Raw genomic sequence first — 18,435 nt, forward strand, 5'->3', positions numbered from 1 at the left:
CTGAAAAATCTCAATCTGTAAACATTTTTATATTTTAAATGAGGGAAATAAACATGCATTATGGAGGTGACCCAAAAAAGTCTGCAAGTTTACAGTATATAACATACTTTATAGAAATTCTGAGTTAAACTGCACAACCCAAAGAAATAATGCTAATAAAAAGAATAAGAGTTGGATCACTACAGAACAAAAATGCTTGATTTTATTTTCATTACCTCTCTGCATCGTGTGTTTTATATATCCCATCGTGTGTTTTATATATCCGTGTCACCAGCACTCTTAATTGTTGATGATACAAACGCCCGCTTCATAGCTGATCTCAACGGATAAAAACTCTGTGTCTGGAACTTAAACTGAAATTAAATGAAGCATTCTCAATATTTTTGAAAACTGTATGTTATGTATTTACACAGCCATAATTATAAAATTAAAGGTAGTACTAGTTATACCAGAATGGAAAGAAAACACATTTAATCAAAATAACCCAATGCACTGGATTAAAATAGCCCATAGTTGGGAAGATGCTATAATAACCTACTTGGGTTATATGTTGGTGTATTTTTAACCCAAGTATTTTAACTGAGTATAATCAAAAAGTAAACACATTGGGTAAAAACTAGATACTATTCCTAACTCATGTAGTTACCTTATAACATATAAAAAAAAATGTACGTCTAATCAAAACAAATCACAATTCAGCCAGTTTTGCTTCATTAACCATAGTTCAATTTAAGCATAGTAATTGTAGTAAAACTGTGGTCATAAGTAGTAATCATTGCACCAAAAACACATTTATATAATTAATTTTCATTTAAAAAAGAGGTTATTTTCTGTGTATTAAAATGTTGAGCGTTTCTCACTATATTTAAAGGAATATTCCAACACTCAGCACCTTTATGAGTTTGTTTCTTCTGTTTAACACAAAATAAATTTTGAAGAAAACTGAAAACCTGTAACCAACAAAGATAAATAGAAGTCAGTGGTTACATGTTTCCAGCATTCTTAAAAGTATGTAAATGATGACAGAGTTTTTATTTTAAGGTTTTAGTTTTCATCTAACGTTACAGATAGCATAGCACAGGCCTGCTGTACACCGACATTTAAATTACACGTAACAATATAGATGGTTTCAACTTACTTCAGCCTTTACATCTGAAATGGCCTTGTATTATCGCTTATGTCATTTGCTCTCACATAACTTGCATTTCCAAACCTTTTGGACGATCTTACCATTTACTCTGCTCCGCTGTCAGATCCCAGAGGTAAACAAACACTGAAGAGGGGAAAAAAGCCCGCGCTCATTATGACCGCGTCACATTCTGACAGACCGAAAATAACGACTCGACGCCAGGAAAACTGTATGGCTCATACTTTAATAGTGTTTAATATACTTTAATTTCTTTATACAAAATGAAAGCTCAAGGTAAGCAGCCTTGTTAGTTGAAAAACACCGATAATCAATATTAAGGTAGTAGAGTAGTACATGACGGGACGTCCCAAAACCAAGTCAGATTGTACTCATGCGTTTGATAGGATCCCTCAGGCGTTTAAATCCAGAAAGCCTCTCTACTTTGAGCATTTCATACGACTGAAAATCTTTTCTACAAACCCTGAGGGCCACCGCGGACATTATTTCACATGACAGTTGAACAGACGTCCGTTTTTAACGTGAAGCAGCAGATCGTTTTTTCCCGCGGATTTGCTGCTCTGTGCGACGAAAAAGCTTCGGTATTTCAACAAAATACGGTAAGTTCACTTGAACATCATCACAAGGACACTTGTAGCGAGAACATAACGTGTCTCCTTAAAAAGATTTACAAGCTCAGACTCTATTAGCATAAAAATATACAATGTGCAGTAGTAGTAGGTTCCATAAAGTCAGTCAAATATAGGTTTAAAAAAACGAACAGACTTAACTAATAGCAGCCGAACTGACTGTTTACCACACCTAGCATACAACATACATGGAAATAAAACCTTGTCTGTACTTTTCTGTAGGAAATCCATTTCAACCAAACCATCTATACATTTTAACAGCATAAAAATAGACTTCGTAGCTTCATCAGTCAAGTTCCATTTAGCTAACATTATAAAAATGTAAATCACCATATTTACAATGTGCCAATCGTGATTAAAGGGATATTCCAGGTTCAAGGATACAAGGTTATGTCATTTGTGAACATAAACTAAAGCAAAATGGTGATTACAGCAAGATACAATTAAAGTATGAGCAATTTCAGCGTTACGGATGTGACATTTGCAGTAAAAACCCAAAACAAATTCACATAGAAAGTATATGTTGACATTATATTGAAACAACTGTTTATATTTTCTAAAACTACTAACCACATAGTTATACGATCAGAAAAATATCAATCTGTAAACATTTTTATACTTTAAATGAGGAAAATAAACATGTGTTATGGATGTGACAAAAAAAAAAAAATCTGCGAGTTTAGTCTACAACCTACTTAGAATTAGAGAATTTCTGTGAATTAAACTGCACAACCCAAAAGAAATAATGCTAATAACAAAATAGGAATTGGCTCTGTGTAACAAACATCATTGATTTGATTTTATTTGACATTTTTGCATTTATGAATTACAAGCTTCGCTTTAGATGTGACAGATCTGAATTTGCCACTTCTGGGACTTTGGTAAATCAAATAAAATAGTTTGAAAACACTGACAGAGACATTTTTTGAGTACTTTTAAAGTACTGTAAAGTACTTGCTTACAAAAAAAAATGTAGCAACGGTTCCTGTATTTTGGTGAACCTATTTTTCATGGCAAGGTTGACATTTGCATGGAATTGCTCTTATATTTTTGCTTGTAGTAACACAAATTATGGATGATATAGCCTATTTATAATTCATTACCATTCAGTACCATTAAAGGTGCAGTAGGTGATTGTTTTGAGAAACATGTCTTGTTGTGCTGGTTGAAACTCTCTTCACATTCTAATAGTAATGATTAAAGTAAATGATCTAAATGTATTTATATGTATTTTTTATATTCTGGGTGAGGCGTAAAACTAAAAAATGTTCATCCAACTAAATATTGTCAGTCCAATAATTCTGATAAGTAGCCCAAACTGTCTGTCAGCAAATGTAGATTTGTATAACTGCTCAGCCGTTGAATCAATGCTGAATCAATATTGGTTACTTTGCAGGCTGGAGGAAGGATGACACCATGGCTGAAGGATTTCTCTTAGACAGGTAATGTTATGTTTAAAAGTATTTTAGTCACGCAAAGCTTATGTAGATTGTGTTGTTTTATGAATGGGTTATATGCACAGAAGTGTTGTTTAGCCACTGAAATCTTCCGGCGAAAGCTTGATGTGGCTATTTTCAATTTCATAAGGGACCTTTTACAGCATCGATGATGTATTTTTATTTAGTTTAACAACAAAACATTAGTAAATAGCGTTATTCCGCCTAGCCTGCTTTAATGAGGGGAAGTTGGTTTATATTTACTATTTTTGAACAGCGACAACCTGTGACGCGCTCACTATATTGTTTACCATGCTACTCTGAATATTCGCTCTGAAATAGCATGTAAGGATTGCTTAGTATTAAGTGTAATTCCTGCATGCCGCCGGCCAACCACTAAGCATACAGCAGTCGCTTTAGGACAAAGCACATGGGAGAGTAAGACCAGCGATCCTTGCATGCATGAAATATTGCACATTATGACAAGTTTTGCTGCTACACAACTGAAAACGTGCTAGATATAATACGTTTTTTGTTGGTTATTGTAGTATTATAAAGTACTGTAATGTTTTCTAACTGGCGAATGACATGATCTAGTGGGTTGTCTACTGTCATCTTTAAGCACATCCATGATGTGAGGAGGCGTGGCTTTGGACGGCAGGGGAGGGACTGTGTTTCAAAGATATTATGCTAAACGGTTAGCATTTTGGCAGGTCACCTACTGCACCTTTAAATGGACAATTTTAAGACACTTTTTTTTTAACAACATAATGCAAAGTTGTTCTTATGATACTCCCATACTTTCCCCGGTTAATAACAGGGACATACCAAAAACAAAAAAAAAAAAAAAAAAAAAAAAAATCTAGATAATTATAATTTTGTTGACAAACTGAGAGCGTTATGGATAAAATATTGCTAAAACAAGACAGAAAAAATGGTATTGGAATAAAATATAATTTGGTAAATCCAAATCATCACTATATAAATATATAAAGCTAAGTTTTGTTGAATGTAATCAGAATATCGTCAGCCATAAAACAAAAATTTGGTGTATATATAATCTCTCTCTCTCTCTATATATATATATATATATAGGGAGAGAGAGAGAGAGAGATTATATATACACCAAATTTTAGTATATATATATATATATATATATATATATATATATATTTATATATATATATATATATATATATATAGGGAGAGAGAGAGAGAGAGATTATATATACACCAAATTTTAGTATATATATATATATATATATATATATATATATATATATATATATATATATATATATATATATTTACATTTATACAACAGTTCTGTCTGGTTTTCGAATCTGATTGGCTGATAGCCGTGAGATATTAAAGTAATATCAGCACTCATACAGCCTCTTCACCTTTTGGTTTTTTGTGTATTACTCTGTCCACTCATGTACATAAGAGACCGCATAATAAGTCCCTAGAGGAGCAAAACAGCATTTTTTTCAGCATATGTTTCAAACTACAGCTAAACAAATGATCCTAGAACAGGGGTCTGTTCTTCATACGTCACTTAAATGATCTAAGATGATTTGGCAGATCCTGGATCTTTTAATCTTGATAACTGATCTCTTGCTGATTTGGTTCTTCAAATAAGTTTGCTAATCAGATTAAAATGTCTGGATGAACTGACCTGAGAGTTGTGTATTGTGAAGGACAGATCTATCGATCCTCGAAATCATGATCATTGCAACGATTGGCTGTCAGCACAGCAGCGTAATGACATCATCTGATTAATCTTCAATTATCAATGTGAGCAAAATTACACAAAATTTGCAATAAACGGTTTGTTAAATATGACACGCAATAACTTTCCACATTTGTTGTGAGCGTGCAGGCTTTATACTTTCATGTGTCAAGAGTATTCATCATGTATCATGGAAGGAATAGCTGCATAAATTAAATGCGGATCAAAAAGGCATTTTAATATCGGCATTTTTGAAGCATCAAATCACTGGTATATTAGCAGTCAAAACACGTGCATGACTACATAAATTATTATCCTTTATTTTATTCCTTTTATTAAAAAAAAATTTGAATATTGTGCATGTATGCGTTTGTATCTAAAAAGTTCATATCAATAAATTTTCTCTTTAAACCACCAGGTGGCAGTCTTTGTACTTTATTTCGGCGTGCAGATTGCATAAGTTTTATTAACATTTATTTTTACTTATATACTTATACTTTATACTTATACTTTTACTTATATATATATTTATTGTTTTCCCAAGTGTATATAACTACTGTAAGAAATTATCAGCATTTGGTACATACTTTCAGTATTATCTTAGCTTGAACTGACCCAATCTAATCCTGTTTATATAAAATGAGCCTGCTCCCTAGCAGGTTTGAGCTAGCAGAACTGTTGCTATGACAACATGTCTTAGATGATTTTTGAAGAACTAAACGATCCTCGATCATGTCAAATCGTCAATATTCAAATCCAGTTGAGTAATCCACGTACGAAGAACGGAACCCAAGTAAGTGACTTTCTAAATAGATCTTTCTCTTTATATTTTGTAGTGCTGTATTTATACCATAGTAACATGGTAGTCTTTGCTTTGCTTTTTTTCTGAGTTAATTATTGTGATCTCCTGATTGCAACAAAGAAATACTGCAATATCTCTGTAGACTGATGGCATTTCATGCCGTTCGCCTTATAATCTTACAATGTGAGCAGAATCACCTGTTTTATCATCATTTTAGACATTATGCTAGAGAATCACTTAAAAATCTAATCTGAATCTAAACTGACGGTGAAGTAGCAACGGTTTCTGCTGTTCTTACTGTCAGTGGCAGATATATGAATGGCGGAAGTAGTTCCTCGTGCAAAAGGGTTTTTGAGACTCTCCATGTTTAATTTTCTTTTTTATATACATGATTATGCCATCGAACTGTTGTATAAATGCAATATCACACTCGTCTTAGCAGTGTGATATTGCTGTATATCGTCACTGGTGGGACACTAAGGCACTCGGCCTGCGACCTCAAGTAAATGCACATATATATATATATATACATATATATATATATATATATATATATATATATATATATATATATATATATATATATATATAATCAGAATATAAATAGGAATAAAACTAAACTTTGGTGTAGGTAATCAGAATCTAGTTAGGACTGTACACAATAAAGCTGTACACAATGGAGCAGGTGATAAGAATATAGCTTTTAATAACACTGTAAACTTTGGCATATATCATTAGAATATTATTAGGAATAGATTTATATATACTTTGGTGTAATCAGTTCTTCAGACAAATAAAGGATTTGGAGCAAGTGCTACTAAAGTGGAGATTTCAGATAGATAATCTGCAATAAAATTACTAATTTTCTATGTTTTCTTTCAACTCGTCAATAAGGAGAGATGTTATGGAAGCAAAAAAGTCTATTATCTCTCAAATAAAAATTGCACAAAAAAAAAACTTGTATTTTGGGGAAACTCTGCTTCAAATGATCTGTATTATTTAATTGTTCATTTCTTACTGTAACCAACATTTTTTACAAAAAAAGAAATTAAGTCAAAAGAATTTGTGGGAATCATGCCATTTAATACTGTTGAAAGAGCTTACCTTACTGAACCTGGAATATTCCTTAAAGTCTTTCTCCAAAAACAAAACAAACAAAAGAAAGTCCTTGTTATTCTTGCCCGTGGACTTTCGTGATGATAACAGCATGGACAGAGTTTTACAACATCAGCACAATGTCCCAGGCCCTGGGGCTGCGAGTGAAACAACATGGCTCTGTTCACTTTTACAGGTATGAGATGATATCGTTCAGAGTTTTACCAAGCACCTGTTAAAAGGGCACGTCCATCTACGCAGGAAGTATCCATCCGTCATCCATCCGGGAACGCTCTCAGACCGAAGACTGGTCCCAAACCTACACCACCACCAGGATAAAGAGGTCACTTCAACACTTCAACTTTCGCTGTCTGACGCAAACATCAAAGGATGCCCATTTAACGTCTGGTTTTTCCCCAGAGACTCTTTACTCTGCATCCTGCTAGAAGATATTTAACTATAAAGCTGCGGATGTTGATGCATTTTTGTGTTTGTGCATGCATGAACGTCGATGTGCGCGCCGCTAGAAGGACACACAGTTTACGTGGCAGTGTCTCATGCGTACCTTGTTGACGGGGGTCAGCTGGGTGCGTACAGAGCTAGTGTGCAGTCGTGTCCGCTCGCGGTCTCTCTCGCTGCCGCTGCTCTCGAAGCGACCGGGTGACCTCTCTCTGCGGCTGTCTAGCACCGGACGGCCCGGGGATTTCTCTCGCTCCAGGGGCCGGGCTGGAGATTTGTCTCTCCGGAACTCTGTGCGGCCCTCGCGGTAGCGGTGAGGGGTGCTGGGCTCGCGGTGCAGGGGCCCCTCCTGGGCTCCAGGACTCGAGGCCAGACGTTTGGAGATGTGCTCGTTGTATGTTGGTGGACCGCGCTTGTTGGGGCTGCTGTGGAGATTCGGGTAAATGCATGATGCTTTGACTGCACACAAGATGATTCATAACATGCATGTGAAGTGTTAAAGTACACATGAAATCAAATCTAACCATATTGACTTGGTTAGCGCACATTGCTAGTTTAATGGTGAACAATTCATCTGTGCATGTCATTTAGAGCAAAAAAAAAATAATAATAAAAGGTTTTCCCTTGTATTGAAAATGCAAGTGTAATGCACTTCCAGTTTGTTTTCAGATTAATTTTCAATAGGGATGCAACGATTAACCGATTTCACTATTAACCGCGCTTTAATTCGTCACGGTTAATTAGTCGTAAAGGTTTCTCAACACCGCGTTTCTACATGGAACAAAACTGCTTCAACTAAACAAAGTTATGCCAACTGTGCACTAGTCAGTGTTAAGTTACTTAAAAAAAAAAGTAATAGAAAACAAATTACTGACTACTACTTGAGAATTGTAATCTTATTTCATTACTAATTACTTCATGTAAAAAGTAATCAGATTACTAATTACTTTACTTTGAAGTTACTTTTAAAACATAAAATATACCTATAAAAAATAGCACTGCAGCTCTTTCAGTAATTTGATAACTACTGAAAAACATTACAATGGGTTAATCACAGCAGCTTGACATATTCAAAAGACTGAAAAACTTAAAATTCTCTCATTATTTTCATGTTCAAAGCCTGTTTGTCTTTTTTTTAACAAAAGAAGACATAAAGAAAACTGTATACCTGTAACCATTGACATCTATAGTATGAAAAAGGCACTTTTGTGTGTTCTGTGTTTGTCTGAGGTAATTAGTCTACCCAAATGTGTACATTTCTTACAAAGTATGAAGCTGATCTTGTTCTTGTCACGTGACGCAGTTTTCAACTCGTGCTCCTGGAAAATGTGAGCATGCGCAATATGCGCTCCGACTATGCACACGCAAGCCACGCACCTCCATTGGAAATAACAAACTTGCCCGTGATATGTGAACGACCACATAAGCAGCTACTCTTCTCTTCACATTCAAAAGATACCTTCACTCCCAATCCTGCACAAAAATCCAATTTAGTCTGTTTAAGCTGAGTTGCACCACCGTGATTCTGGGCACTGATGTTCTTCTTGGTGATGAGTATTGTCAGAATGCTTTCTGTTCAAGTGCTTGAAGTTGCTGGTTGAGTTTAAAGCAGTCAAAAGTTCTTTACAGACTGGACATAAACTGCATTTCACAGCTATATTTTAGTTTTTACGCTCAATAAAATCAAATTAATGTCTGTATATCCACTTAAAGATGCAACCAGTCTCGTCAGCAGCTATTTCAGCTCGCGTTCTCCAGCAATTTAAAAGCTTATTAACTGATGTGTGATTTAAATGTGATTTAAAAGAAGCATTATTTTCTTCTAAAAACCATAACTGTAACAAAAATAACGCAATTACATTGACTTAAGTAACTGTAATCAAATTACACACATTTAAAATGTAATTCATTACATTACTGCGTTCCTAAAAATGTAGTTAGAATACAGTAACACGTTACTCTGAAACGCGTTATACCCAACTCTGGTGCAAGTTTAAAGTTCCAAGTTAGTACACCAAGGCTAATATGCACACACACACTGGTTTAACTGGCTTAGGCTATTAACTGAGGGCCATTCACATACTGCATCTATTGCGTGTGCAAGTTCCAGTTGAAAGTGTACCTAGTTGAAAGAATGCCGTACACGATGAGTCACGTGACAAGAACTGACCGATCAGCTTTATACAGTGTATGGCAGGGGTGTCAAACGCAAATTCACAGAGGGCCAAAATTTAAAAAAAGAACATTGTCGAGGGCCAGACAAATTTTTATTATTAATTTATTTATGTTTTTATTATCTTTAAGATACAGCAAACTACTGTATTAACCATCTTAATATATTACAATTTTTGCTTAAATACTGAAACCAGAACAGGTTTAAGAAAATAATAAAATAAAAACTGAAAAAAATATCAGGCTTATATCTTTAACTTTGTTCATTTTAATTGTAACCTAAATCTTTTCATCACAGACCATCAAGGCCAACACCTAAAAAAATATCTCTTTCAACTTTGAACAGACCATGCCATCAGTAAATAAAATAATATTTATCCATTTTAGTTTTTTTCACTGTTCATTTACTCTGATGATGCACATGGGTCCAAGCCAGATACTTGGCACCGCTTTTTACATGCAAGTGCATCAATTTCTGGAGTCAGGCTCTGCGCAGTAGTCTGTCTCCCATCTATATTGAAAGCTTCTGTTTTCTATTTTTCGTTTGGCCATTTTTCGGGAGGTTGGATTTGAGCGTGTGCTTCGTAGCAGCTTTGCTAATGAGCTTCAACACAAGAGGTGAGTGTTTTCGGGCTCCGGAGTCTGGCGCCAACGCCGTGACTACATCTGGGCGCGGCCAATAGGAGAGAAGCTGATTTTTAGGTCGGACGGAGTTCCCGATGCGGAGCAGTAAGCCCGCTGCTAAGCTAAGCTAAGCGATAGAGCAGTTTTCTCCGTGGTGTCCCTTTAATAAAGTTTAATACGTAGTGTCGCGGACGGCAGTGCCCCTTCTATCGCTTAGCAGCAGCTAAGCTTAGCTTCCTGCTCCACATCGGGAACTCCCAGCACCGGCGCTCTCATATGGGCCGCCCGTAGATGTCGTCACAACGTTTTGACGCTCGAATTAAAAATATTTTAAATCGGGAGTCAAACGCCACCCTTGCGCGACGCTCTGCGCCTCAGCACGGACTTGCGCTTTGTCACTGACGTCGCACATACACAATGAATGGCTGCGCTGACGCCACCCAGCGCTTGACGCGTTCAATGTGTAGGCACCTTTAGCGGTACGTGCGCTGTATAACGGGCCGGCGGGCCAGATGTAATACATATTTGAAATCATCTCGCGGGCCAAATATAATTGTAGTGCGGGCCAAAATTGGCCCGCGGGCCTGAGTTTGACATGTCTGGTGTATGGAATATACACATTTCTACTCCAAAGAGAAAAAAAAGAAAATATCAAACATTTTTGTAATATAGTTGATCAAACTTAATTTGATCTCTTTCAAAGAGAAATACATTTATAAATTTAGATTTACATTAGACAAATACAATATTTTAATACTTAATATTTTTATTTATTTATTCATTGTTCTGTCATTTATTTTCAGTGTAAAATTATAAATTATGTTTTAATGCCAATTTTTTTTTCATTTATTTTTAGGTCAAAAGAGAAATGGGCTATTGTTTGTTTTTAATATTATTTTGTGCTGTCTAAATTAGTTACTGAGCAGCAATAAATAACACTAACTACTAAACAATAAATAACTATTCTAAATGAGTATTGTGTTTTTAACCATGATTAAACTGTGTTTATTTCTCAGACTATAATCGTTGCATTCCTAATTCTCAGATTATGTCAGTCTGAGGTATTGGGTGTGGTTAACATGCTTTAGCCACACCCACTGTTTTCTCATTTGATATTCCGTTTCTCTAGAAAGTTTTTGTGAAGAGGTTTTACCCAAGCAAAAAAAAAAATAAAAATACTGTCTCGTTTTCAAAAACAAATCTAAATTAATCTGCCAATGAGGTAGACACATTTTTTAAAGCAAAATATTAATTTGGACATTATTTCTGAAAAGATAATAATTTTTGCTTATAGAAAATGTTTCTTGATTTATTTATTTTTAATATTTGGACTAGAAACAAGATAAAAACTATTTAGTGACTATTTACTTGTTCCAAACCTGTTTTTTTCTTCTGTTGAACACTAAATGTTGAAGAAAGCTGAAAACCTGTAACTGTTGACTTCCAGAGTATTTGTTTTTCCAACTATGGAAGTCAATGGTTACAGGTTATCAGCTTTCTTAAAAATATCCTCTTTTGTGTTTAACAGAAGAAAGAAACTCATAAAGATTTGGAAGCAAATGAGGGAGAGAAAATAGTGTAAATGTTCATTTTTGAGTGAATATTTACCTTTAACCCTAACCAATGCTGTGTATAGCTTTTTTAATTCTTTAACAACCATATTGTATTGTCCAGGATGAAAATGCAGTGATTTACTAAAATCAAAATGTGATAAAAAGTAGAGCCGCATTGAAAATCTAGAGCAGAGGTGCCCAAACATTTTCTTAAAAAGGGCCAAAAACCTGATTGAGGGTTGTGGGCCGAAACTTTAAATAAATCACAATATCTGTTAAATAAAAACCTGTCATTCTCCCTTTCCTCTCAGATGGTGGGCCAAATCAAAGGTTACCATGGGCCAACTTTGGCCCGCAGGCCCTTGTTTGGGCATCTCTGGTCTAGAGCAAGCACAAAATGATTCATACCCCTGGCAAATTCTGACTTAAAGTTACTTTTAATCAACCAGCAGACCGGAAATGACATTAGCTTCTCCCAAGAGCTAATAAGATGTATAAGAGGCATCATGGAAAAAAGAAATTCTCAGCTTTTCTTTACATTTGAACAAAAGCTTTAAGTCAGAATTTGCCAGGGTAATAATTTGAACTTCAACTGTATATGTTTGCTTAAATTCAGCATTTTTTTTTATTTGTCCAGGCAGTGATAAAGAAGCACACCTCCTGCTCGAGCCAGTCCTCTGAAGCTCTCCAGACTCCCGCACCAGACTGCCCTTACAGCAGATCACCCGCAGTTTGTTCTGGTAGGACGAGGCCAGATAGATGGCACCAGACGATATGGCTGGACCCAGATAACGTGGGTTAGGAATGTCCAGATGAACCAGACTGGGAGGCCTGTGTGTTTGAAGAAGATTCAGAGTCATTTTGACTAGGGTTGCACAATATATAGTTTCAGCATCGATATTGCAATAAGTGCATCCACAATAGTCAGATCACACAGATATGCAATGTTGAGTTGACTTTTATATTGTAGTTTTTAAATTGACATATACAAAACCATAAAGCATGAACTGCTTATTCCACTTTTATCTTTGCTTTATTGCATTCATCAATGCTTGTAGTCAGTTTATTGCATTTCATGCATGATTCACTCCCCTACAGAATCATCCCAATCAATCAAAATTAATATATTTGATAACACTTTAGGGAGCAATTCTTGTTATTAACTAGATGCTTATTTGCATGCATCTTCTTGGATATTGGCTGCTTATTAGTACTTATAAACTACACTCACCAGCCACTTTAAACTACACTCACCAGCAAATTTCTAATCAGCCAATCATATGGCAGCAACTCAATGCATTTAGGCATGTAGACATGGTCAAGACGATCTGCTGCAGTTCAAACTGAGCATCAGAATGGGGAAGAAAGGGGATTTAAGTGACCTTGAACATGGCTTGGTTGTTAGTGCTAGACGGGCTGGTCTCAGTATTTCAGAAACTGCTGATCTACTGGGATTTTGCATGCAGAGAATGGTCCAAACAGAGAAAATATCCAGTGAGCGGCAGTTCTGGGGGTGCAAATGCCTTGTTGATGTCAGAGGAGAATGACCAGACTGGTTCCAGCTGATAGAAAGGCAACAGTAACTCAAATAACCACTTGTTACAACTGAGGTCTGCAGAAGAGCATCTCTGAACAAACAACACGTCCAGTTAAGAACATGAAACTATCAGATAAGTACAGGAAACTGACACAGGCTCACCAAAATTGGATAATCTTGAATTCTTGAACATGAAAATTAGTTCACTGTACTTAAATGGCCTCCACAGTCACTAGATCTCAACCCAACAGAGCAATTTTGGGATGTGGTGGAACGGGAAATTTGCATCATGGATGTGCAGCTGACAAATCTGCAGCAACTGCGTGATGCTATCATGTCAATTTGGACCAAAACCTCTAAAGAGTATTTTCCAGTACCTTGTTGAATCTATGCCATAAAGGATTAGGAAAGGGGGTCCAACCCGGTACGACTAAGGTGTATCTAATAAAGTGGCCGGTGGGTGTACATATTCTGCTTGATCTTATTCTACATCCCTAACCCAATAGCTAAACTACCTTATTAATAAAGAGCAAATTAGTAGTTTATTGACACAAAAGTCATATTTAATGGTTTGATAATAGCAAGAATTGAACCTTTAAATAAAGTGTGACTATAAACTCTTTCCAAATAGTGCTATTCAATCATTTGGAGAAATTGTCTAGATATAGTATATGGCAGAAAAATAAAATATCACAAAGTCAGATTTTTCCAATATCGTGCAGCCCTAATTGTGATGCTGTTATTGGTGTCTTGTGTGCATTCGTGTTGCTGAATGTCCTACCCAAGAGCTGCGTGTCCCTGAATCTCAATAACATCCAGAGAGTTGAAGTAGGTCACGAAGAGATACGGCTCTCTGAAGGCTGGAAACAAACAGATGCTTTGGTTAATGAGTCTGGAGATTCTCATTATTGCATTCTGGATTAGTCAGGAAAGGAAATGGAGTTACCGAACGTCAGGGGAAGTCGACTCCACTTCAGATCATCAGGGCGACTTCTTCGACCGTAAGCATCCACAAAAACTCCGATCTCTGTTAGCAGAAATCAGAAAACCATGCAGAAATCAATGCAGTTTATTGTATTGTTTATTAAGGGGTAGTCAAGGCTAAAACATCAGTGACTATGCTATTGCTGGAGCTACTGTATAGATTTAATATCTCACACTGTGTAAAAGAGCATGCAGTTTGTCACAACGACAAATATTGAACTGTACATAATGCAGAATGTTGCATTGAAGTCACATTTAATTTAATTCAGCATCTAATCACGTTATAAATACATCTGGAGATGGATAAACATTCAAACTAGTTAATTTATATGTGCAACAGAAATAAAAATGGTTATTATTAGGGATCCATGATACTTATTCTGTAATATTGCTGTATTGCAGTATGCGATATTGCTGTATTGCAGTATTGTAATAGCGACATTTCTTGCGATATAACATTTGAGAAAAGCTATTTTTTTAGCTTAAAAAATTACTTAGGTAATGATCATACTAAAACAAACAGGTAATATTGGATATTTTTCTGATCTAATACAATGTTCTGATCTAAAAATGTCTAGGTGTAAGCATATAGACACTATGAATGAATGTAAAAGAGCAGATATTCTTATTGGCTGTGTTTCTCTTGTCATTAGTATTTATTTGCAGCTCTAGTTTCACCTTCTAGCCAATAGCAGAACGGAGCCTATTGGGTAGGTGGGTATAAAGATTTTTGGTTTTAGCCCAAAATTTTCATTTCGGTGCATCCCTAATAAAATAAAAGTCTATTATTGCATCTTACCGCAATATAAATTCTACTGAATATGAACTATTATTGCGATAACAATAATTTTCTACATATTGTGCAGAGAAAGATCAGAAAAGGACCTTGAGCCAGGAATTGAACTCTGGTCTCTGTGAGCACATCAGTGTCGATGTACTTAACCACCAGGTTATTGCTGTTTACTTAAAATTCTGATGATTTTTGGCATAAAAGAAAAATCAATAACTTTTGACTCATACAATGTATTTTTGCAACTAGGGCTGTGCCGATAGACGATAGTATTGTGTATCGATGGTAGGCAAAGATAAACGCAGAGGGCTGTGAACTATGACAATTTTAAAGACGATATTTAGCTTGTTTCACATAAATGTGGATCTTTTACAAATTTGAATTACATTATTGTGTAAAATGAATAGTATTATTATTTTTAATCATCGTCATTCATAATAAATGAACTACAAATAATCTGACAGCTTCAGCTGTTCACATCAACATCACTTGCCCGACATTTTCGGACTGCAGCACCACGCATCTTTAGCATGAATTGAAAATTAGACTAGCCTACTCAAAGGAAAAATACAATAATTCAAAAATACAAGGCGATTATAGACATGTATTCACAATTTCATAAATTCATTTTTGGCATGCTGATTTATTTTCATTGGTCTCTTGCACTCTCTCTCTTTCTCTCTCTTAGCAGCAGTTGACACGCACGCAAATTTGTTGCACAAAAATAATTGGCTAAATAAAAAAACGTGAACAAACAAGTTAAATAAAATAATTTGTAAAAATAAAACAACCAAAAAAAAAAAGAAAGAACTGAAACCAGCTTAAATGTTCCCAAATAAAACGTGTTGCGGTAATACACAATCGTTTCACAATCATTTGAGACTCCTTTATAACAGCACTACCGCAAGATTCTCTCTTGCTTTAAAAAAAAAAGTTATTTACCTTTATTTATTTCTGTTATTAATAACCTATTTAAGTTTTAAAGTGGCCTATAGCATAATGCATGCATTGACTGCTTCTTCTAATAGGCCTACACGGAATATACATTCGTCTTATTTGTGTTTAATTCGATGAAATGATAAACACGGACATGCACATTTTTCAGAAAACAGATTATTTATTTAATTTAAAAATATGTTAGGCCTATATTATTTATAAAGTCTATAAAAATATATTTTATTTATTTATTTAAACTGACCTATATTAAAATTCAGCTACAACTTGCATTTTACTATTCGTTTTGGCTTTAACAAATTATTGAACAGATTATTAATAACTTATCAAAGAACATTTTACTGAGATCAGTTAAAAGTTTGTATGTAGCCCTACAGTCAAAAAAAATTAATACTAGAACCACGGCTGCGGCGAGTCGGCAAAAGCCTATGTCTAAAATGAAACTATTTCTCTTATCAACATTGTTAGATTTAAGCAAATACAAATGTGACACTGTTGATAAGTACTTTTGTGATGATGATCAGACCTTAAGCTGCGGTGTGCTTAAACTGAATAAAAACATGGAGAAAATGGCTTCACCGCACAGAACGTGGTCACATGCGGGCGGCAACTCCTCTGTCCGCCTCCCGTCTGAAAGCACCTCATTGCATCTTTGTTTCTTCTGTGTGTAGATAAATATAACCCAATAGATAAATATCAAATCACCATCAAATCCTGTCCCGCGCCGCACTTTTGCATTGAGTCTTGTTTGAAATTATATTGGTCTCAGCGCCTATTTAGCTGTAAAAGCGTGGAGATTTGCATCGATTTGAATTATTTTCCAAGATAAAACTGACGTAGATTATTAAATAAATAATAAAAATCAGCCAAAAGGTTACAGGCCTATTAAATACATTTAGAAATGGTTAAATAAATGAGCAAATAAGTAAATATAACACTGCCACGCCCCCATTTGATAGAATCATGTATCGGCGACAGGGGAACGATATGGCGATATGAAAATTTTGACATCAAGACATAAGATTTGGTTTTGTGGTCAAGGGTCACAAATAGACAAACATATATAAAGTTATGCGTGTCTGACCGTGGAAACACAGCAGATATTCCTCCTTCTGTGGAGTGCTGGACACCTGGACGATAGAGATGGGGAAACTGTGGGAGGATCCAGTGAAGACAGCCGACGCCAATGACACGTCATTCTTGTCCAGGAACTCTGCCAAAAACAGTTCATCATGCAAAACGCTGTTTACATAATGCTCAATTACAAATGATAAGTGCCGGATCATGTTCCCACAAACGGCTCGCCAGCCGGTGCAACCACAGAGATATCGGCACTGCAATATGCAAATGTGGAGAAAATGACTGCAATGACTGGCTGAATCCTTTTCAATAACAGAGCCATCAATCTCCAATGAGACAGGAGATATATATTGGATGCCAGACAATTTTTTTTTTGGACTGACTTTCATCTAACTGGGCGCACACTGGGTGACAGTGATTTACATACCGTCCAGAACGCACTGCTTCATCTCGATCTCGTAGAATTTATTGGTACCAATGATGATGCTGTAGCTGGTGAAGTGGATGCAGCTGCACGGCTCCAGAGTTTCAATCTCCTGTGAGATAAAAAAAGACGGATCATTAGGGGTGTGTGTGCATCTCTGGAGGAGTCTTTAAAGTCACACCAGAAGGAAAAAGGACGTCAGACATCACAGCTGTTTGTGAAGGAATTACATTGCTATATTTCAGAAACCAAAGGGTTATCGTTAACTTGTTTCACCAAACCACTTACAATTGACAATTCTCAAATATGTATTTCATTCATAACAGTCTAAAAAACACAAATAACAGGGAGCATTATAAAAATTAACACATTTTATTTCGGAAGTTTCAATCAATTTGCATGTAATTTTTTTTTTTCATTTACAGTACCACCTTTTCACTGTCTTGAATGTGAAAGAAACCAGGACGCCCTATTCTCTCCCCTCCACCACGCCACACGAAAACCTCAAAACATTATGCAAATCTGAGTGCGCCTCACACAGGTGAGTGGTCTTGACAAACCACATGTAGAAAACACATTCTTCTATCTCTCTGACACTTGCACCAGTTTTGCACATTTGTACCAGACAATAGCAGTGGTGGAAAGAGTACTGAAAAATCATACTCAAGTAAAAGTACCATTACTTGCCAAAAAATGTAGTGCAAGTAGAGTAAAAGTATCTGTAAAAATTACTCAAACTATGAGTAAAAAGTAGCTCTTTTAAAAGTACTCGTGAGTAGTGAGTATTACACTGAAAAGTTGATGTGTTTACATGCACATGCAGGGATGTGTAAACGTAACATTCTGTACTGCATTTAGGGATCTTCCTATATTTGTTTGTTCCTTTCAACCTTCCTTCCATTGTTTGTTCATTCTCTCCTTCCTTCCTTCCTTAGTTTGTTCAGTCCTTCCTTGAATCCTTCCTTCATTCATTTGGTCCTTCCTTAGTTCCTCCCTTCATTCGTTCGCTCATTCATT

The 18,435-nt window shown here is 35.7% G+C and overlaps 1 protein-coding gene across 7 annotated transcripts in view; it reads right to left on the reverse strand.

The window, feature by feature from the left end:
* Positions 1 to 6,336: 6,336 nt before the first annotated feature.
* The window catches only part of LOC130233889 (citron Rho-interacting kinase), a 139,179-nt gene continuing 127,080 nt past the window's right edge, over positions 6,337 to 18,435 (reverse strand). For 2 of the 7 annotated variants that reach the window (XM_056464141.1, XM_056464137.1), the window contains 7 exons: positions 17,422 to 17,530; positions 16,999 to 17,127; positions 14,133 to 14,213; positions 13,968 to 14,046; positions 12,307 to 12,480; positions 7,407 to 7,722; positions 6,337 to 7,160 (listed from right to left, as the gene is read on the reverse strand). In XM_056464141.1, coding sequence (XP_056320116.1) covers positions 7,137 to 7,160; positions 7,407 to 7,722; positions 12,307 to 12,480; positions 13,968 to 14,046; positions 14,133 to 14,213; positions 16,999 to 17,127; positions 17,422 to 17,530 — 912 coding nt within the window. In that variant the 3' untranslated portion in view covers positions 6,337 to 7,136. Of the gene's footprint in view, positions 7,161 to 7,364; positions 7,760 to 12,306; positions 12,481 to 13,967; positions 14,047 to 14,132; positions 14,214 to 16,998; positions 17,128 to 17,421; positions 17,531 to 18,435 lie in introns of those variants that run through there. The other 5 variants (XM_056464139.1, XM_056464136.1, XM_056464138.1 and 2 more) reach the window with 3 other exon arrangements.

This window comes from Danio aesculapii, chromosome 8 (genome assembly GCF_903798145.1).
Source record: "Danio aesculapii chromosome 8, fDanAes4.1, whole genome shotgun sequence".
In the NCBI taxonomy this organism is placed as follows: domain Eukaryota; kingdom Metazoa; phylum Chordata; class Actinopteri; order Cypriniformes; family Danionidae; genus Danio; species Danio aesculapii.